Below are 21,810 nucleotides of genomic sequence, written 5' to 3'. Positions count from 1 at the left end.
TCTGTATACATGTGTGAGGCGGGGGGGCCAAGGGGGTTTTGGGGTGGGAGGCTGTATTGTCAGACACATCACAGCACCAGATGTCCAATTTGCACTTCAGCCTCGCCTGAAAGGAGGGACGGATAGCGAGAGGGAGAACAAGGATGTCGCTGTGATGGCCTCCAAGAAAGAAGAGAAAGAAATGGGAACAAAATTTGAGAGCAGTGAATAATTTTTCGCTCTATATTTTATCTATTTAAAAACAACTAAAGCAAAGTGTTAATTGCCAGAACCTAAAAAATATTAGCAACAAAGGTACTGGCATCCTCATTTGAGGGAGAGTTCTATTATCCATTAAGTAGAATTAACGCTTGAATCACTATAAATTAAGGTTGAATAAGGTATTTATATACAAAAAAAAGAACCTATAAAGTACATTGCAATATTTGGAGGGAGACCAGGAAGAAAATTAGGAGGGCGGAGCTCTGTTAAACATTGCAACTCATAGCACGTGTTTGATTGCATGAATCAAAAAAAAATCTACATAAAATCGTAGGCTAAACGGAGCAATTATTGTAAATCATGTATTGAAGACGAGATCAAGGCAGGTTTTAGAAAAGGGGATTGAAAAGATAAATTAAACAAAATCACACTTTAAATGAAACCTATAGAATGCAGTAGTGTATTTTATTTTACTCCGTAAGCTCACACATAGCTTTATGTCCATGTGGTCTGACGGTACGAAAGTAGCGTACAAAGGGGCATCTACAGTTGTTTCTGATAAAGTAGAACAAGTGAAACTGAAAGTCCAACCACCCACTTACAGAATCTTATTCTCTGCTTTACTACTGTTTGAAAATGGTAAGAAGGATATAAAATACTCTTCATGTGTCCTTTTCAATTCTCTTTTGTCATATTCAAACTACACTACTCTAAAGATGGATGGTGTTATCTGGGTGGTCGTATTAGCGCTGAGGTGCACGCCATGTGCACCGAGTTGCTCAGTGCAGCCGGGTCACCTCAGCCTGTGTAGGTGTCAGTCGTAGTCTAATTCCTGTGATTTGGTGATGAATCTCTCTGATAGAAGACAAGCATAGGGTCTGCCCCAGATGGAGCTCTATTAAGCTGTTAATAAATGAGGATTCTGCTCTGCTCTGCCTGCATCTGTGGAATGGAAGACACACACACACACACACAGACAGCGTCAGAATATTATAATGAAGTAAAGCTAGCCAGATGGCTGAATTAGAAAGCCGTCTCTCTCCTTTTCTCTCTGTCTCTTCGTCTCGCTCGCTCTCTTTTTTCCGTTTCTTCCACTCTGCTGTCTCTGTTATAGTTTTTTTTCTTTCTTTCCCCTCTTCCTGTCTCCCTCTGTTTCCACATTATGGATGCTGGGCATTTGCAAAGCAGCGACCAGCTGGCCAACGTTTAAGGCCCCGCTTTAGTGCCCTTGAGCAAAATACTGAGCAGAATGGCAAAATTCTCTGCATTTTCTCTTATATTATATTAACAGTTGAGTTAATGGTAACGTGCTTTACAAATTACAATATTTAAATTACAATATCATCTGCATTTATTTGGATTCTTGACTCCGAACAAACAAAAGCAGTTAAATGTGTGTACGTGAGGGTCAAGCCCTTTAGATTATTCCATCAGACGTTGTGCCTGTATGTTTTTCCACAGGAAGACTGTTTCGACCTTAATTCAATCCTTGCAATTTTGTTTAGCCAAAAATCACAAATCTCTAATTCGCATTACAATCTGTAAACCTGTGTCAACCTCTGTCAGAGGACCCTCACATCGGCCCCAAAAAACCCTGGAGAAGTGGGATCCGTCGCCCAGGATAAACCAGAGTTATTAAGTAGTGGCTCTATTAGAGTAACGATGATGCAACAACTATTAAGAAAGACAGTGCATGTCAAGCAACACCACTGCCGGAACAACCACGGTTCAAAGTCAATAATGTGCATTTATTTAATGTCACTAATAATAATAATAATAGTAGTAGCCGCAGGTTTCAACAAGGCCGTGGCCGAGATACAGCCAGGTCCATGGAAACCTCTGAGGGAAGGAGCAAAGTTAGTGATGTTGACATAAATTCAAACAGGAGGGGATAGGAAAGAGGAGAGAGGAGATCCGTGTGTCCTAGGAAGTCTCAGTCTAAATGTCTAACTTATTGATTAACAAAAGACCTTATGAGTCCACTTTTGAAGAGTCATCGTGCCGTTCATGAAGTGTTGCGTCAGGCCAACAAGTGTGAACCCAGCAGACGGGCCTCCGAACCGCGCTTAAAGCATCCGGAGGTCCCATGCCGGGAAAGTTTTTTTAATTTATTTTTTTTAGGAGGCGGTTGGGGTTCTTTCCAAAGAGGGAAATGCCAACTGTCTGCCCGGGATCCGCTGCTCGTCTCCATTCTCCATTCCCTTAAACGCTGCAGCCTCGCCTGAGCGCACGAAGGAGGCAGCACAAATGCGTCTTCAGGGAGTGACTGAGGTGGATTAGAGTTGATGAAAGCGAAGGGAATCGGACCGGGGGCCCGGGTTCGAGTCGGAGGGCTAAGAGTTACGGCGCCGGCATCTGTTGCTACCGCCGGCGCGCCGAGGGTGGCACGCGGCACTTTGCTTTGAATTAGACCTCTGCAGGCTTCGCAGTCAACACCTGAGGAGGTCATTACGATGCCATTAGGACGAGGAGTGCCGCGAGTGAGCGAGAGGGAGGGATATCTACACTAAGTGTAAACAGTCTGCCTGTCACTCTGTGTCAGAGAACTTTCTCCCCCCCCCCGGAGAGCCCGCTCTCCTCTGACGGAAGGATGACAGAGACCTCATGGGAATTAAGCAGTCTCTCTCTCTCTCTCCCCGTGTTTCCCTCACGGACTGACAGATCCCACATTCCCAACAATAGGCTCTATTTTAATACCACTTTTAGTCGGTACACAAGGCCGACTTAAAATAAACAACCTTTCTATTGCCTCGTGCTCTCTCTCATTTTCACAGTCTCTCGTGCCGAGCACGCTTTGCTCTCGCTGCCGCTGTTGTGCTGCATTGTTTTCTTTCCCCCCCCCCTTTTCTTCCTCTCCTCTATTCTGTGGAGAAGAAGGCAAGCTTTCCTGGTTGCAGTCAGTGATACGGCATGGAACAGCCTTTTCAGTTTCATTATATAAACAGCTTTGATGCCTCTTCTTGCTCTCCGGTTTCTATGGCTAAGTGGCTTTCGGAGAGGGCTCTGGACTACAGAGACAAGAGGTGTGTGTGTGTGTGTGTGTCTACATGAGTTTCTTGTGTTTGTGCTACTGTCTTAAGTACCTTTTTTATTCTCATGACTTACACTCAGAAAGTTTAATCAGATGAAACAGTTTGGCTCCACGGCGTCACAATTAAGCTACACGTGGCCCTTTAAAAACATTATGCATACATTTGCTAATTAAATTATTAATTTGGTCTTATGGGTTTTTGATCTTTAGACGACACACAGTGACATCAAGACACGTTTCACAATCCTCTCACACTGCTGGTTTCAGATCCTTGCTTTCTCTCCTCCCCTGTAATTACCTCGGATTCTTTCATCGTTGTTGACCATCTAAACCTTTTTGCTGTTAAAAACGTATCGACCTGCGGCCACAATGTAGTTCATTAACGGCTTGGCTCTCTGTGTGAGTGAGCGTAATGAAGAGATTGCCACGGGGATGACCAGCAGTTGACCTAACGCTCTTTCATCGGGTCATCGTGCTGTACTCATCTCTCCCCCTCCATTCCTCCTCCACCTCTTCTCCTCTTCCAGCGGCTCAGTGCAAGTGGGAGCTGGCACCAACTTCTAGTTCCTGAGGATGGCTTCTTCGTGCCCCCCTTCTGGTCTTCCTTATTTCCTTCTAATGAGCCCCCCTCTAAGTCCCTTCCTTCCTCCCTGATCGCCCCCTCGTCTTGCTTCATCGCCACAATACTTCCTCTACGCAAACAAACCACACACAGAGGTGACCTCAGCTGCAGAAGGTCTGTTTCAGACTCGCCCACGTTTTGGTTGGTTGACCCTTTAAAAAGCTGACTTTGAGTGACTGTTACATTGTCATTTTTTTACATTTTTTGTAAACTGTACCCCTCACTCTTTTGGATAGAATTTGATCTTAGATCACATTAAACAGACCAGACTATATATGAGAACTGGGCGTAGTCATCAGCACTACATCCATTGATTTGTGGACTGCTGTTTTGAAGCCTTGAGTTTGGCAATTATTCGCGTTGCAAGCTTGGATTATGGCCGTTGCCATTTGTGGTTTTGGATGGAAGTTACCATATATGGAGAGTAGAAGAGTGGCGTGGGGCCGATGATTTACAGTAACTTGCCCTAAAGCATACACCGCTTTATGGTCTATTTTACTCTGAAAGGAACCATCATTTACAAGATGAACATTATGCTGTAATGAAGAAGTCTTGAAACTAAAGATTAGGACCATAAACTCAATGTGTTTACAATGGTACTGAGTAATAAATCAAGTGAGAAGTAGGGTCATACTTGCATACAGTCACACTTCTTCTTGCAGCTGGTGGAGTCTAGCCCCTCTGTAGAGGATGGAAAATGCCAATTTTAACATGTTGCATTGGCTTCCTTTCTGCAGAACCAAAGGTTGCCGCCTGTGCTGCAGCCATATCTTGTCAGCTTGAAATATATTACATATTTTTAGCAGATAAGATTTTTATGGCCATGCAACCTATTGATTTGAATCGATTTTAGGCATTTTTTTTATCTCTCTCTCTCTCTATCACCACCCTTCCTTCTCTTCTTTATGTGTGTCTTATATTAGGTGCTTCTCCCATCGTCTGATGCCGACAGTGCAGACACTCAGCATCGCTTCCTGCAGGCATTTCATTAAAGCACTAATAACCCATTGGTAATTAGGTGACATGGAGGCTTTTCTTATAGTACTGATCAGCTGCTGAGACATGGTCCTCAGAGGCACACACAGAAGGAGGTTGTGTTAGTGTGTGTGTGTGTGTGTGTGTGTGTGTTTTGTCTGTGCCTATTTTGTTTTGGAGTTTTATGGCTCTATACTATCCCCCCCAAACAAAATGATCCAGTGGAATGCTAGTATTGTCTCTTTTTCAACTCTTTGGGTGTGGTTTATTATAAAGGTAATCTGGCTACAGGTTTTATTATGAACATAAGAATACAGATGACCACACGGTCTGTGTACAGGCCTGGGTATTAGATTTGTATTCATGATCTACAGTAGACTGTGTAAAATGCATTTACAAAGCAAAACTTTCATTCTTTCCACTTTTCTCTCTTCTTTTGTTCCCTAGTCTCTCTCCTTATTCTATATCAGATGGTTCTTGCCACCTGAGGCACTGAACAAATAACCTAGTGCAAATGAAATTTCCTGCGAGGTTTATTGATGTCATTAAACACTAGCATACTGAGGCCCGGAATCATTTTAGTCTTCATCAGACCGGCTGACATTTTAGTGAATTAAATGTTCGAGGTTTGGTTGGTTTAAAGGAGGTGGGGTCGTTTGGGCTCTTCTCGCATTTTCCCCCTCTTCACAGGGTCAAATGCTAGAATCGATCATTTCATTTGCTCAGTCTGCTGAACTTTGATTGCATTGCATTTGAGGATGAAAGTGCATGATCTTTTTGTGATTATCACAAGTATTCACAATCAACCTAAAGACAAAAGCAACGCAGGAGGACTCTTTTGCTTAAAAATGTCCATTCATGCCATTGAAAGGGTTTAGAGTTTGGAACACGTAACATCTTCCGATATGGATCATTTCATTGTCCCTCAGTTGAGATATTAGGTCGTATTCAAAATAAAACAATTTTATTGTTATTTGCCAAAATATCTATTGACCTTTTTCACTCTTTGGTAAAACATTTTTGGTAAAACAATCACTCTCGCTGTTGTCTTGTAGTTTTATGGAAGGTTAATATCACTATTTAAAAAGAAAGCTGTTAAGAGTGTTGAACAGCCAATTTACAATTTTATTACAGTATTTGAATTGGTGTTTTGACCCATGATTCATCTCTATTACATTTAATGTTTAATATACACTACCAGTTAAATGTTTGGATACACTTTCTAATTGAATTGAATGAGAAAATGTGCCCAAACTTTTGACTGGTTCTGTATATATTACAGTCCCCCCCCCTCCCCCCCTCTCTGTATGAATGTGATCTGAGCATGACCTGCAGTGCTGTGCTATAAGACGTGACATGATCTCTGGTTGATGTCTTTGTTTGTGTTTGAGGTCAGTCAGGTGGTCAGTCTCCCATTGTAGCTGTAGCCAACCAAAGTGAGGGGGTGTCACTAGAGAACAGGGGGGGCATGTTGCTCAGCTCGCCTTATTGTATTGTTGTGTGACATGGATTGAGAAACCTCAGCGGAGCGACAATAGCTCCAACGCATCTCGACGCCAGAGGCAGCGCGCCCCGTCATCTGTTATCACCACTCCTCTTGTGTTCCTCTCACGACTGATCAAAAATCTCAATCTGTTCCACAAAGTGATTCTCTGTTCTCTGCTGAGCGGGACGCAGGCAGAAGGAAAGAAGGAAAGGGAAAATAAGGAAAATGGAGAAGAAAGTTGTTAATGTCACTGAACCATGAAAGGCTTGGCCTGGGGTTGGAATGATTCGGTATACAAGGTTCTTTAGTGCCGTGGCTGCGGGGATAAACATAACTTACATCAGCCCTTCGCTTGTACAGGAGATTTCCTCTCCTGGCACTTACAACCTCAACACTCTAACTGCACTGTGATTCACACACACACACACACGCACAACGCTAACGCAGTACGAGCCAGACTCTTTCAAGTGGCGCATGTACACACAGACACACACACACTCATACCAGAGGGCAAACAAGGGTTCTGAATAGTATTTTGTATTCTCTTTGCACTCATGATGGAGGTTGCTATTACTTGCTCACACATACATAAATAGTTTAGTTTGCTTTTGTTAGATGGATTTGTATCAACAGCAATAACAAAAATATTAATTGCTTTAGACTGTATTATCAATGTAATCTCTGACGGTGTGTGTGTGTGTGTGGTTGTTTTTCTGTCTTTTTCTCTCTCTCCAGATCATCACTCAGTATGTTTATGAGCTTTTGGAGAAAAAGTGCAACATGACTAAAGCGATCCTGCCAGTAAGTACCCAGAGTGAAAAGAGGCCTTTTCACTCGTTGAATTATGCCCTTGAAGATTAAAGGGAGTATTAAATATGAAAATTGGCGTAAATGCTTAGGCTTCAGTGTATGATTATGATATTGGAGTGTCCTGTTTAAAAAAAAACAAAATACAGAAAAGAGGATTGTGAGGAGTCAGCGCTCCCCATTCTCCCTCAGTCTTTGTCTCACTCACTTTCTCTCTTACTCCCTCTTTTTTTTTTCCCTCCTCTGCCCACATCCTTTGTGCAAAAGTGTCTCCTCAACAAATTAACTGTATTGTGACGTGTCATTTCAAAGGAGCAGAGGCGCAGCATGCTGATGCTTAATCTGTTTTGCATTCATTCGTGCTGAAGGGGACTTTCTACTCTGCCATCACCGAGTTATTCTTTGCCCAGCTCATCCAGGCTCAGAGCACACACATGATCCCTTTTTTATTTATTGTCGGAAGCATGTTTGTCTCTTTTTTTCTTCCCCCCCCCCCCCACTCTACCCCTCTAACCCTCCGTCCTTGCTCCTTCTCTGTTTACAAAAGTTGGGATCATTTTTCAGGCTGTGTTTATGGGGATGTTAGGCAGAGCTGGTGTTTAGAAGCGCAGCAGAGTTAGCTCCAGCGCTAACAGTGTCTATAAATCACCAAGCCAGGGACTCAGCGCCTTTCATTAGCCTCCATACACTTTTACCGGTTTATCTGCTTGCCCTATTTATCTCATTATTCCTCTGGAAAATTGCTCTGTTCTGCTTTTCTGCTGCCCACCCGCCTGCGTGTCTATTGCATGTGTGTGTGTGTGTGTGTGTGTGTGTCTGTCAGTGGTGGGTCTCTGTCCACCTGCGTGGCATTGAACTTGTGACCGCAGATTTTAAGAAGATTAACCACAGCCAAGTATAGGGAGAGGGAATGAGGGAGCACAAGAGAATAAAGGGTTAGATTTTCTCCCCCACTTGGCTCTCTTTGTCTGCCTGGATTAAGTTCTTGCAGCTGCCACCCATGGTTTTTATGGACAGTGTTGGTCTCCTTTGAGATTCTTCCAGGCATACTTGGGAGGGATGCAAAGACGCATGGGATGTGGACAGAGCGCATGCGCGCACCCAAACACTCGCTAACTCACTTAAGCTCTCTTTTCGTCTGTATACCTTTCAGTTTTAATCAAATAAAGTGTTTTTAATCATGATTAATGATAATCAGCGGGATGCTTATTAGCTTTTAAAATTATAAAGACCATAGTGGAGAAGGCTGTTCCTGCTAAAACTCAAGTTACATAAAAACATTTCCAATGTTTCACTTGTTTGTCACCATCAGAATATTCTTGCTTTTGCATCAAAACAGCAAAGACATTTTTTAGCAAAATGCCCCGAAAGTCTCTCTGGTCTTCTGAGCAGTTGGAGGTGACATGTGCTACTCTGAACCTTTTAGGTGGATGCTACAGAAGATGAAGCCACCAGTTTTATCTACTTGAGCCCAGATGCCTTATCCAACCCTTCGAAGCTGCTGGTGCTGATCCAGGGCAGTGGTGTGGTGCGCGCCGGTCAGTGGGCCCGTAGACTCATCATCAACCAGGACCTGGACTCGGGGACACAAATCCCCTTCATCACCAGAGCCATAGAGGTAGGGGCTCCACCAGAAGAAGCCAGGTCTATTGTGTTTCACGCGGAGGGACTGTGTACGATGCATGTAAATATGTATGGTGCAGTTGGGTCTCGCTATTTTACATTTGCATCCACTTCTTTTTCCTCCGGTACTTTCCTTTGCAATGAGCATAAACTGTCACCCAGCTTTGGCACGGTTGGTATTTTATATGGGTCGGTTGAGTGAAGAAGTCATGCATTGTGTTCATCATGTGGTCGTTCCTACCACCGCCAGTGGTTAGCTTGGTCGGATATTGCTGTTGCCAACTGTTTATTTGAAAAGGATGCTTGCATATTTTTGGGGGCTGTGGAAGGAGTTGTGGCATAGTCTGAAAGCAGAGTATTGTTGTATATATATTTTAATATTTGGCTGGAGGTTTGAATGTGATTATTTGTTATTTGGTGTGCGCTTTCATAGCTCGGACTTAGAATATACTGCATTTACTCAATTAATTTGAACTTTATGTTGTGTACAATTAACCCGTACATTAAGTGCAGAGTGTAAGAGGAAACGTCTCGTGGTCATATCAGAAATTACATCATGCTGAAGACTTTCTGTACCCCTGGGCATCATATAGTAATATAAGTAAATAAAACAATTAATTTACAGATGCAAACATAGACTTTTGAATTATACTATTAATTCACACTCCTCAAACTGTATGTGAAGCACATTCCTCCATCTGATCACTATTGTACAAGGAAACATTTATATATGATGTGCGAGTCCTATTTAGTCCTTTGTATCATGAGTGAATTAGAGAGACAGGAATAAGTAATGTAAAACATAGAGTGAGAAAAGGAAAACTAATCTGTGTTCCCACTTTTGTTCAAACATCTGTAAGTCAGCATGCAAAAGGTAGCTCTGCCTGTCTTATTATTTCCATCCCCATCTCTGTGCTCATTTGTCAGCCTGGCCACAACTACCTGTGTAATTTCACCGGCTCGCTGTTGAAATTGACTTGAGGGAGATCCTGCTCTCCCTCTCCCCTTGTTCCCTCGTTTCGTCCATCTGAATGCCATAAAGACTTTGACTGCTGTGTAAAGCCCACTCCTGCTGCGTGCAACAACGGGGGAGGTTTGTGTTGCATGCGTGGCCCGGTGTGTGCTTACGGGGTGACTCGACTACCCACAGTCTTTGAATTACAGTTACCTCGCTGGTATTACGGTGCGAGGAGGCCGGGTTGCACTGTAAAAAGACAAGCCTGGATTCAGAGAACTGTGCGTGTGTGTGTGTGTGTGTGTATGTGTTCTTACACCCTGACAAATCATCATCCAGGCAAACATGCCCATCGGTTACCGGCATGTTGGTGGTTTTTTATGTCTAGCTTGTTTGGATGTCATTTTTCAGTCCAATGTTCAAGTTACAAGTACTATACATGCCAATGATTGACAGCTCAGGAAAATGCCAATTACACATTATTTTGGATTTTAACATTTAGTTCAGTGCCTCAGATGTTTGTATTTGGTGTAAACTTGTAAAAATGTTTTATTTTTTTTAGATTACTCTCCAATTTTCCACGAATGTTTCTTGGCAACAGCAGTTGCCTCGAGTGCGGCTCACGTAAAGTTACTCACGAGAAGTTGATTGGAAACTCAAAGCGTGCAGCAAAGGGTCAACTGGAGTGCATTCTGTAAATATGGGGGTGGAGCTTGTGGCTTTACAAAATAGACACATGTGCAGACCGGGAGACAGAGACACAAAAGCATTGCAGCGGGCAGAAGGTATGCCTGCGGCATATGCCACACTGCACAGTGGCACCGGGTTAACGGGAATCTTCGACAGGTGAGAGAAGGGTGCTCCACCGTCAAACAAAGTGGTGGAAAAGAGGAATATAAGATGGAGGAGGAGAGGCACAGACAGAGAAGGCTTATTATTGGTGGACAGGAGAGGAAAGAAGGAGAGGATGGAAGCCCGGAAGAGAGAAATGAGGAGGACGAGGGAGTGACTGCAAATGGGGTGGGACTGACAGAGGAGAAACTATAGTATGGAAGGACAGAGAGAGAAAGAAAGAGAGGGAGGGAGAATTGGCAGAAGGGGGGGGGGGGCGGTGTCTGACAGCTCCACTACTGGGAGAGGGTCTCTTAATGACAGCTTATTCCTTCATGATTTCAATTCCTGACAGTCGACAGGTCTGCTTGTTGCATCATGGCAGCTGTATCATTACCTTCTGGCCCTGTCACTGCTCTGCATCCTGAGACTGAGATGGTGGAGGTGGAAGGTGGGTTCTGTGGAGTTTGGATGAGAGAGTGAGTGAGAAAGAGAGAGAGAGAGAGAGACAGGCAGGCAGACAGACAGTGGAGTACAGTCAGAATAACTGAGGAGGTGCGGTGATTAGTTATAGTAGCTGAAGGAGTTAAGGGAGGCCTTTCCCTTATCTGGTCATGACATAACATAGTTGAGAAGCAGGAAGCCATCATTTACTGCTACCGTAGTCCTTTTACTCTGAATCATCACTTTAGCCCCTCGAGGCTCTGAGAAATGTTGAAAGTTAACGTTGTCTTAACAATAAAACTAATCGGAATATAGTTATGTTGCAACCGGGGCTACAACTATATTTCTATTCTATACAGTCTCAATCCTGACAGCTCTCTGAAGCTGAATATATGTACACACACAACCAGATATCAACCACAACTATAAACAGAGAACTACTTATTCAGTTTTAGAATTTAGACATGACTAATGTAAACAGATCTATAATCCCCCTCTAATCTATAAGGCCCCTCCTTCTCCACTCCTTTCGCCCCTCTCTCCCCCCCTCTCGATTTGTGTCTTTCTTTCTCTGTCTGCCTGCCTCTCTCTTTCTCAATGAGTACAGTGAGTCTGGCTCGACACTGGAGGCCAACTGGAAATGAAAATGATGGTGTGTTGAAAGCCTAAGGGGGTTGTGTCTTTCTAGAATGCCAACGGGAGGCTGAAAGGGGGCAACTATTAAACACAAAAAATCCTCTTTTAATTTCTGTCATGCTGCCTTCCTCTCTTCTCTTTTCCTTCAACCTCAGTCGCACACTCTGGCACCTGCCTGCATTGTGTCGTGGCCCTGCCTGCTGTGAGGGTATCTATCTCGCTCTCTTTCCAATCGCCACTTTTTTTTTTTCCCCCCGAGCTGTGAGTTAACCTGTTTGTATGTGAGTGTATTGTACATACAGTGCGTGCACAACCCATCCGAGGGCATCAGGTGGCTAAAGCAGCTAGACAAGGTTTCATTCATCCAGCCAGCCAGGTTTAGCCAGAGGACGGTTTCTGTATGTGTGTGTGTGTCTGCGTCTGCGTAGAGGTCAAAAGATGCACCCTCTTGCCATGGCCTTGTAATAGCAGCCCTGCGAGCAATCCACATACACACACACAACCATACACACACCTCCAGGTGGGAAGGTCCCAGCACATCCCGCAGCTTAGATCAATGCACTTGACATCTTCAAAGGCGGGTGTGGGGCCTGGACTTGCTCTGGGGTTAAACCTCTTTTAAATAGCATCCCGCGGGAAGGCAGCTGTCAATAACCCACCATAATTACCGGGGCCAGGCCCGCCAAGGGCTCTGCTGCCCGGGCCAAATTAAAAATTGATCAGAGGGTGAAAAAAAACATTTTTTTGTGGTGGTATTCCCTGTCCTAACACTGCTGCTGCCATATGCAAAATCCTATCAACTGAGGTCCACGGTAGATATCTAGAGAGCTATTTATCTATCTATCTGCCCCCCTTCGTCCAGATGAACAATGGAGCGCTGTCCCTGTTGTAAAAAGAATTTGCATGTTAAGTGTCTTTCAGTGTGCATGTCTCGGTGTGTTTGCATACATGCAGTACAGTGTGTGCATACTGTATGAGCATCCAGCTGATTGTTATGTGCTCCAGGTAATCATACATCATCCGCCGTCTGTGTGGTGCGTGAGTGTGTGTGTGTATTTGAAGGTGCACACACCTTGTAGCAGTATATTGATTGTGGTCTCATTGAGTTTCTCTTGGCAGGCAGCCTTTATTTGTCAGGCAGAGAACGATATGAAGAAGATATGTTTAACCTCAGGCTTCCTTTAGGACAACACACAGGCAATTGTTTCACGAGTCACTGATGAATGACAACAACAGTTTACAATGGGTTCGAGGTAGTTTCTGACCAGGTTGTTATTATTCTTTCTACAAGTCATGTGTGAAGGACATGTTCTTTGCCTTCAGTATTAAGCCCCATTTCAAATGGATTTTCTTTTGTGATGTTGTGTCATTATCATAATTACCAGTGGCCTTTGTCATTTGCATCTATTGCAAATCTGCCACATACATAATTCACTCTAGGTTTTAGGAAATTAGGTTCAAGGGAAAAACACACAGCAGTTTGTGTTTTCCATTTGCGTTGATTGTGCAGATATATTTTATTTTGTCTAAAGTACCTTTAGATTTACTCACATAGCAAATGCAAATTGCATTAGAGGATTCCTCCTCTATTTGAATAGTGCGACTTTAAACATAACCCTTCAGACCAGTTGTTCCCCAGCTGAGCCGGGGTGCCACATCTTTACAAGACTTGTTTCTAATTTTTGTGGCTTCTTTTTTATAACATTACATCCAACCTAAAGTATATGAGGGGGGGGGGGGGGGGTTCTTGTTGTTGAGCTACTTATGAAAATACGGAACATGACGAGTTCAGATCCAGCTGTTAGTTTGTTGTATTTCTTTCTACACAGTCGGTGGGATACAGAGAAACTTTTACTTTCCGAGGGTACAGTATAGTACAGTACACACACGTTCAAATGTACTGTATGTGTGTGGTTGAGAAAATAATGAATAATAAAGTTGTTTGGTGTGTCAGTTTTCAGGCTGCTTAGCCACCATGCTGTTTGGGGGATCAGGATGAAAAACAAAAGAATGAGGAAGACTTTGATCTAATTGTGAAACATTATTTGGGAGTGAACATTTTTTTTTTCTGCCTGTGTGATAATTGACTTTTTTCTCTTTAAATTAGCAAATTATACCATCAAAAAGACTTTGTCTCTTTGTGTGTGTATGTGTGTGAGGTTGGTAGTAGGTCATTTCCAGCTGCAGGCTGTGTGTGTGTCCCAATGGGAAGGTCTTGTTTAGTCTCTGTTCCAGTGGGCTGCAGGCTGTGTGTGGTGGATACCTCTTCACTCTCTCACTGGGAACACTTCTCTATGGTCAATGCACGCACATCTCTCTTACATACACACACAAACGCAAAAAAAACTTCACAATCTTGTGCACAATTTGTCAACATGCTCAGCAGCCCTCCCTGACAGCGGAAACTGTTTTTGGTGGATGGGTGGTACCGTATGTGTCTGAGTCAATTGATGACACACACACACACACACACACACACACTTACACCTTACACATTTCACGTGAATCCTTCATCCATTACAGGTTAAAAGTGCTGAGCTGGGGACATTTCTGGAGGAAATTGAGTTCTATTCGGAGCATGTGGTGAGCAGATAGGTGACCCACTGTGAATTTACACTACACACAATCAGCCACTGAGCATCTCTTGGGGTCAAAGTTGAAACCTGCTGTAAGCTGTCCAGTGCCAGTGTCATGCTCCTGCACTGTGGGCACCACTCTTTGATCGATGAGAGGAAATTCAGTGCTTAAATAGGGGTTACCAGGGTTCTAAGGGGGGGTACACAAGGGTTAGAGGCAAACAACAACAAATCTTTCAGCTAATAGTTTTTGTGCCGGCTCTGTGGTTAGAAAAGGAAATAGGAGCTTGAGTGCTGCTCCGGTTTTAAGTTTTAAGTTTTGAATTTGACATTTTTGTGTTTTAAGGTTGACAACAGGATGCCGTTCAGCGTAACAGCTTTGTAACGATTTTGCTGACTGAATTATTTGTATTTAAGAGATTGAATGTATTTGAGGCTGCAGTTTTATCTCCGTTCATCCGTATGTCTCAGTGCCTTCGAGCTGTCTGCTTTTTTCGTGTTATTCCCGTCTCTGTATGAGACCAGACATCAAGATGGAATCTTTATTTAAAGGCTTATCTATCATTTGAGACTGATATTGTGCCGCATTCTCTGCGGATGTGAAATGTACATTTCAGTACATCACATCACGACGGGGATGGCGGTGTCTCAGCGTTTCGAGATGTATGGGCTTTTGTGTCGCAGCGAAAGACAGACAATGAGGAGTGATGGCATCTGGGATCAGATTTGTTCTGCAGCGCTTTTGTCTTCTGCAGCTCAGTGGGTCAGTAGATATCGGTTTGTTTCTGTATATTTATGTGCCCAGTATAGTAGCCATCAACATGCGTGTCTGGTTTGGACTTGGCACTAAAAGCATGGAATCCATGTGTAAAAGCAGAGACATGTGGGAGACATGGAGTTGTTGGACTTCCCCCATCAAGACACAGTTAATATAATTACAGTGTTTAATTCATTGGCAACAGTTGATGTATCAACCCTCACTTGTGGGAGTTTTAAGTTGTGGAAAAATCCATAAATAAACATTCAAATCTGCTGGTTGACCCACGGAAACACACTAGATTTGTGTAAATAATTTAACGGCACAACATATCTCTTCACTTTTGAGCTTTTTGTAAACCTACAAAAGGCTGTGAGCAGGATCTGAGCTTCACTGCTCAACACACCCAACCGCATTGGTTATATTTTATCCATTGCAGTTTTATCTGAGTCAACACCGCCCTGTGTGTTTGGTGCGAGTCTCCTCCCCTTTATCTGGTATTATGGTGCTCATGATAGTTGTTATTATCCCGCTGTATGCTGACAGCCTATCTCTTAGGAGCACACTATGCCACGCTTGGCTGACTTGTTTGCGCTGATGTCAAGTTTTAGCGGTTAGCAGGCGGTTACCATATGCCACTGTGCGGCTGTCGCCCCCGATGTCACTCAAATGAATGTCAACCTGAGCTCAGAAACACAGTACGCCAAGGCGCACACCCTGAATTGCAGCGACACACACAGTCACTCATACTCACATACTGTACACACAAATGAACTTGCCATAGAGGCAGAACAGGAGTGAGAAAAACAGGAATCTGTTTGGGATGCCGTGGGAGGAAGCCCCAGACCTGCTGCTCTTCATCAGCTGACTGTACGAGTCGAGCACGAGGAGGCCCCTGCAGTGGTCCCTAAAGGGGGAGGGGTACCTGTAAAACAGGAATACACACATAGTTAAGGAGTACATTAACTCTTTTAAAGTATGACTGTGTGTGTGTGTGTGCGTGTGTGTGTGTGTGTGTATGGTTTGATTAGATCTGATGAGCAGGTGGTACCTTGTATGTATGGCGGCAGAATTAATCAAATATTAATCGTGATCAGGATTTTGGCTTCCCACAACTAGATTAAAGCAATCGACAGCAATATTGACGTTTTAAAATGCGCGCTGTGCTCGTGGAAAACGCAAACTGACAACCTCCCATCAGGGGATGATCAAGTGGATTTACTCAACTCAATGGGGGGCCGTCAAGCATTAACAATATTTACTTCCTGAAATCAATGGATATTGGTGATTACAGCTGCAATTACAGTCGTCGATTAATAGCCTGGTCAATCGACAGAAAAACAGTCTAACATTTATTAATAGATTTCTTCCTGCAAAAATGACAGAAAATGCTGTTTTAACCTTCTGAAATATGGGGATTTAATGCTCTTCTCTCATATTGAACTTTTTTGTTTAATTAACCAAATGATTAATTGATTAAGTTTTTAATATAATGGGCAACCCACTCTTTTATAACCTTTTAGAATGCTTCTCGATCAATTAGCACACCTGTAACGATCAGATTATCATTAGTACTCTCTGCTAGTTGCATTTTCACCGTTCTAATCTTAGTGGAACGAGCTGTACGGAGCAGTAGATACAGTACGTGTCCACACAGTGGACAGGAGAGCCTAGTGTCCTGTTCAAGCTTTTCATGGAGATTGATTCAAGATGTTTTCTGGAATCGTGCTTTAAAAGGATTATCAAACCAAAGTTTGCTTGGACATTGAAAACGTTGCTAATACATTTGTCAATGGCAGATTTGTCTCAATCAAGATCTACCATGGCTTTAAAGCCCTATATGTCCAAAGTGTGTTCGATAACCGCAGGTTGCTTCTGATCCATCGGTTGCAAATGGACCTGCACCTTCAGTTAAGAGTATGTGATGCACAGGGACATGTAGTGTTGGGATTAAATAATGAAATAAATAAGAGCAGACATACAAAAATTTAAAAAAACAGACGCCGCACAGATGGGTGTCTAAAAATACATACCCTGAATACCCCTGCACACACATTACAAACAGGCACACAGTTACACAAACTTGCATTCACACACTTCTATCTGACCCTTAAATGAAAGCCCTTTCATCTTTCTCAAATATGTTTCCCATCACCAGAAAGCAGGGTATGGAGGTGTGTGTGTATGTGTGTGTGTGTTTGTAGCGGCTGTATATTACGTCCTTTACTTACCTGCTGAAAGTGTACCTCCCCTGTCTTCTAGCCCTCCCCTTATCCCATCTTAAGATGTTTGTGGTGGTTTTGGTCTTTGTTCAGAGAGGCGGCACATCGCTCTGTTCATTTTTACCTTGTTCAGACTCAACCCTCCGAGCGTCTCCTGAGCAGAACCTCTTCTCTTCTTTCTGCTCCGTGTTCCTGTTTTCCTCTGAAACGGCCTCTGAGACGGTTTCATCCAAAGTGCAGGGAAGTACCCTTTGGAGTAGCTGTCTCTTTGGCCTTTAACAGATCAGGATGGCAGTGTGTGACCATGGAGGAGGATAGGGCTGTTTCTGGATTCTTCTTCTTGGTATCTCCTCCTCTTTCTGCCCCCTCCGTCCCTTTTTCTCTCTCTGCGTTTCTCTCGCTCTAAATTATACATCAGTTAAACTGCCGAGATGAAAAAGTAACACCATAGTAACATGACATGGTGCTTTACAACCCTGGGGAACAACAAGAGAGAAAGGCGCCATAATCCATTTTAATTTTACTGATATCATCGTATGGAGAGAGGGTTGGCGGAGAGAGAGAGAGGGAGGGGGGGGGGGGGGGGAGGGGAGGGGAGAGAAGTGAGATGTCTCAGACCAGAGACTGTGCTCTAGCTGACTGCAGTGTCTTGTGGTGACCTAGTTGCAACCCCTTTGAAGTCCAAAGGCTGCAGAGGAGATCTGCTGCATACAGCTTTATTAGACCGTGGTAGGAGAAGAGAGAGAGAGAGAGGCGTAGCAAATTGATGGGGTCTTGAACCTGCCCTAAACATCTGGAGACAGATGTATGTGCACATGTATACCTCAGGTATCAGTCAGAACAAGCTGTAAGTGTGTATGTGCTTTAGGATATGTTTTTGGCTCGAGGTGTGTGTGTGTGTGTGGCAGGTATTCCTTCTGGAACGTGTAGCTGTGCCGTCGGGCCAAACGCAGCCTTTATCCTTTAGTCCACCACATAAGGAGACAGTGTTGCATTGTCAGGAGAGCTGACCTAGAAAGGTCCAATCACTCTACATCCAGCCCCCCGTCTGCCCTCTCCTGTGATCTCCATGCTGCCAATGCCGCAGTCTACAGTGTGTGTGTGCGTGTGTGTGTGTGTGACCCAGTTCAATCGCTGGTGTCGCCAAGCGTGTGTGTTGGTGCGCAAAACCCTCTGACGTGTGTGTGTGTGTGTGTTCTGATCAAGCACAGCTGTAGATTTATTAAAGCATCTGTGGCTTGGAAATCTAGTGGATAGGAATTATAGTTTTTCATGTTTATTTCCTCACTCCGTCGGTACATTTGAGTTAAATGTGTGTACGCGGATGATCACAAATTGTCCCTTTTCACTGTCGCCTTGTGACGTGTCTGCCTGGTGAACGCTCCGTTATTATCCGGAGCCTTTGTCCTGCGCCCCTTCATCCCTCCATCTTCCCACCTGCTGTCCATGGAGAGCCAGTGGGAGCACACATGCACTTCTGTGGGCACGCTAACCTTTTTACCCCCTGCTGTTCGCACGAGGAGACACACATGCTTTTGTTCAAGTTGGGCTTCAATTAAAAAAAAATCCACTTCGCTTTTCTTCTTTCGCCTTTTCATTGTGTCTGCCATTCCATTCCTTTGCCTTCTTTTTGACGCTCGCCTGGGGCCTTGCAGAGCCTCATCAACCCTATGCCTTGGCTAGATTGCATACAGGTACCCTCTGTGGCTATTTCAAATGACTTAATTAGCTTCTGCGTGCAGCGGGTTGGTAGAAGCCTTCTCTCTCTCTCTCTGTCTCTCTCTCTGTCTCTCTGTCTTCAGAGAGAGAGAGAGAGAGAGAGAAAATGATTGAGCCCATGTGACACATTTAGTCCCTTGCCGTGTGGTTTCACTTTCTAGGTCATGCTCTGGCTGTGAAGCTGACTGCCTATTACCTCGTAGAATAAGACGACGCACACTGAGACATGCAGAGAGACAGTGTGAAGTGTGCACATGGGTTCCTACGCACACATGCCACATGCTATGCTTAGTTTGGTTGTCACTCTTACAGTTTTGAGCTTAAGGCTCGATCTACCCACCGTGGTTTCTAATTGATCTAGTTTTCATTGATATTAATTTCACAAGCAAATACGAGTCGCTGTTTGGGTCGCTGTTCTTTAGAGGCTCAGACGCAATCCAACACTGTTTTGTTGGGGTTAAATCCCAAGACGTGAATTCCCACTCACACCAATGATCGAGGTGTGTGCGCTTGAGTTCAGACTGTGTTTTTGTTTTTTTATCAGTGACAACAACGTCAAGGGCATGCCCCACTGCACTACAAACACTGCACGTTGCCACGTCCCTCTCATCCCTGATACCCCACATGCACCACATATACATTACACGCGGGTACGGCAGGCGCTCTCGTACACAAAGTAGCATGCCTTTCAGCTCCCCTTCCAGGGGACACGGGAGGAAACAGAGACGTGTTGGATGTTTGCACCTTTGTTGTCCGCTGTTGTTGTTCACGGCTTGAAAGCGGAGTCTGTCAGACTGCACGCGGCAACGCAAGTGCTCGCAGTCCTCCGAAATGTCAGGTTCGCAAACAATCGCAAACCATGTCGGAAGTTTTTGTCAATGACAGCTGAATGGTCCCTGTACCTCTTTTGGCATTGTCAACTGTCAAGGTCTTGGAAGTCTGCTGGCAAGAGTTTTTGCTGCAGAAAGCTTTTATTGTAATGAAGTGCCTGATGGAAAGATGTGACCACGAGGATGTGATCAGTGATGGTCATCAATGGCTAAATGAGTTCTCTCACCCCTCAGGGTGGGACCGATATCTCAGGGGGGGTTTAGGAGAGAAATGTACCTGTTAACTTCTGGCTCTCTGGTCCAGCTATAGCTTGCTGGCTAGCTCCAGGCTTGTGTTAGAAACCTGGGCCTGCTAAATTAAGTTTGGCTGCGTGCACAGCCTGTGGCACCGCACGCATACACACATGCACACAGAGCCAGTGCATTTACAGCCCCTTGAAGTCAGGCACTCGCCCATACTGCTGCGCACACACCCACACCCACACACATTCACTCTCCAATTACCCAATCTTAATTGGCTACCTTTCCTCTTTCTCTCTTCCTCTATCTCTCTCTCTCTCTTGGACAGGCCTACAGGCCTGTTGGTACGCTGGCACACGGCAGCACAGTTTAGCCGTGCAAGCAGGTCTGGGGGCATGGATGAAATTGGAGAGGGAAGCAATACAGATGGATGGTGAGATGAGGTTTAGATCGCAATCAGGAGATGAGAGAGGGCAAATTATAGCCAGGCCTCAACACGGGGCGGTATATTTCACCATGAATATCTTGAACATAGCAGCGCTACTGTATTTTTCGCCCACACATATCCAGACCACTTGTTAAAGCCATTGTGAGACGGTAGAGGAGAACATGAGCTGAGGACTTGTCATGTGCTGTCAGCCAGCTTGTTCTCGATGTGCCTGTCACTGCTCTGGATGGGAGCTCTGGGTCGGCGCTTGCCGCCAATTGGTGAACCGTGTGCGGCTGCGTGGGTGTGTGTGCGTATGGATGTGTGCGTGTTGCCCTCAGAGCACTTTGTCGGTTCTGCTCGGCAGTGTCAGCGACACATTGAGCGGGTTCGGTGGGAGTCCCCTGCCTTCCCTCGTGCTGTGTTTACTCCATCTGTTTACTCCCCCCCAAAACACTCTCAAATCTATTCTAGCTCTCTCTCTCTCTCTCTCTCTCTCTCTCTCTCTCTCTCTTGTTCCTTTCTTTTTCACTCTCTATAGCTCTCTCTTATTTACTCCTGACTTCTCTTGACTTGTCGTTTCAAATCAGTAGCTGTGTGCTAGTCAGTCGGTGAGCCTGTCGACAGCCAGCACTCGTCTCTCCCTCAGCGGGAGGGGGGATTGAGTTTCTCTCTCAGACATCCAGCCAAACATCTTTTTACATGAAGACCCAGAACATAATCTCTCCCTACGTTTCCTGGTCCTTTGCCCCTCTGTGTTCTTATTCAATTGAATGAAAGACAGAGTGCAATTATGTAGAGATTACAATAATTTAAGTTATTTTTGTTGGATTATTTGTTTAGTCTGTGAAGTTAAAGAAAACTTCCGAAACATAACATCACAATGCGTCAGCTCAGAGTTCATATATTCAGATTCCTTCCTTTGTCCACCAATTGTTGTTTGTATAGCTACCATTCATTATTTGAAATGAATGACCCTAATGATTGTGTCTGACATTGTTAGGCAGCTGGATAAACCAGACTAGATTGCTTATGTCTCCGAGCTAGCTTGGTAGCTTCAAGGGTCATAGGTTTATTCAAGCAACTGTCAAGCAACTAATTCGGCCCCATCCGCCCTCCACTTCTTTGGCCATTGACGGTCACTTTGAGCGTTATTTCGACTCTACAGAAACCTATGGTTGCTGAACCATAGGTTTTACACAGTCTATGGATTTGTATCTTAAGGATATGTTTGAAATCACACCCTTTAAACTGCATTCACGTTAAATAAAATATCTCTCCGGATTGGGAAAAAGTCTTCGCTTTTTTCTTTTCCACACAGAATCACCACTGAAACAACTTCATTAAGCTGTGTGCTCATTATGCAACATGTGCTATGGTTTTATAATGCCAGCCCTGAGTTTTTGTGTGTGTGTGTGTGGGTGATGG

The 21,810-nt window shown here is 44.3% G+C and overlaps 1 protein-coding gene across 1 annotated transcript in view; it reads left to right on the top strand.

Moving 5' to 3' along the window:
- arb2a (ARB2 cotranscriptional regulator A) overlaps window positions 1–21,810 on the top strand; it is a 150,186-nt gene that overhangs the window by 9,058 nt on the left and 119,318 nt on the right. Inside the window, exons 5-6 of the mRNA XM_037481748.2 lie at window positions 7,051–7,116; window positions 8,549–8,740. Of these exons, the coding sequence (XP_037337645.1) occupies window positions 7,051–7,116; window positions 8,549–8,740 (258 nt within the window). The remainder of the gene's footprint in view (window positions 1–7,050; window positions 7,117–8,548; window positions 8,741–21,810) is intronic.

This window comes from Pungitius pungitius, chromosome 5 (assembly GCF_949316345.1).
Source record: "Pungitius pungitius chromosome 5, fPunPun2.1, whole genome shotgun sequence".
Lineage (NCBI taxonomy): Eukaryota > Metazoa > Chordata > Actinopteri > Perciformes > Gasterosteidae > Pungitius > Pungitius pungitius.
Note: the sequence above shows the minus strand (reverse complement) of the source record. Positions and strands in the feature narration are given on the sequence as shown.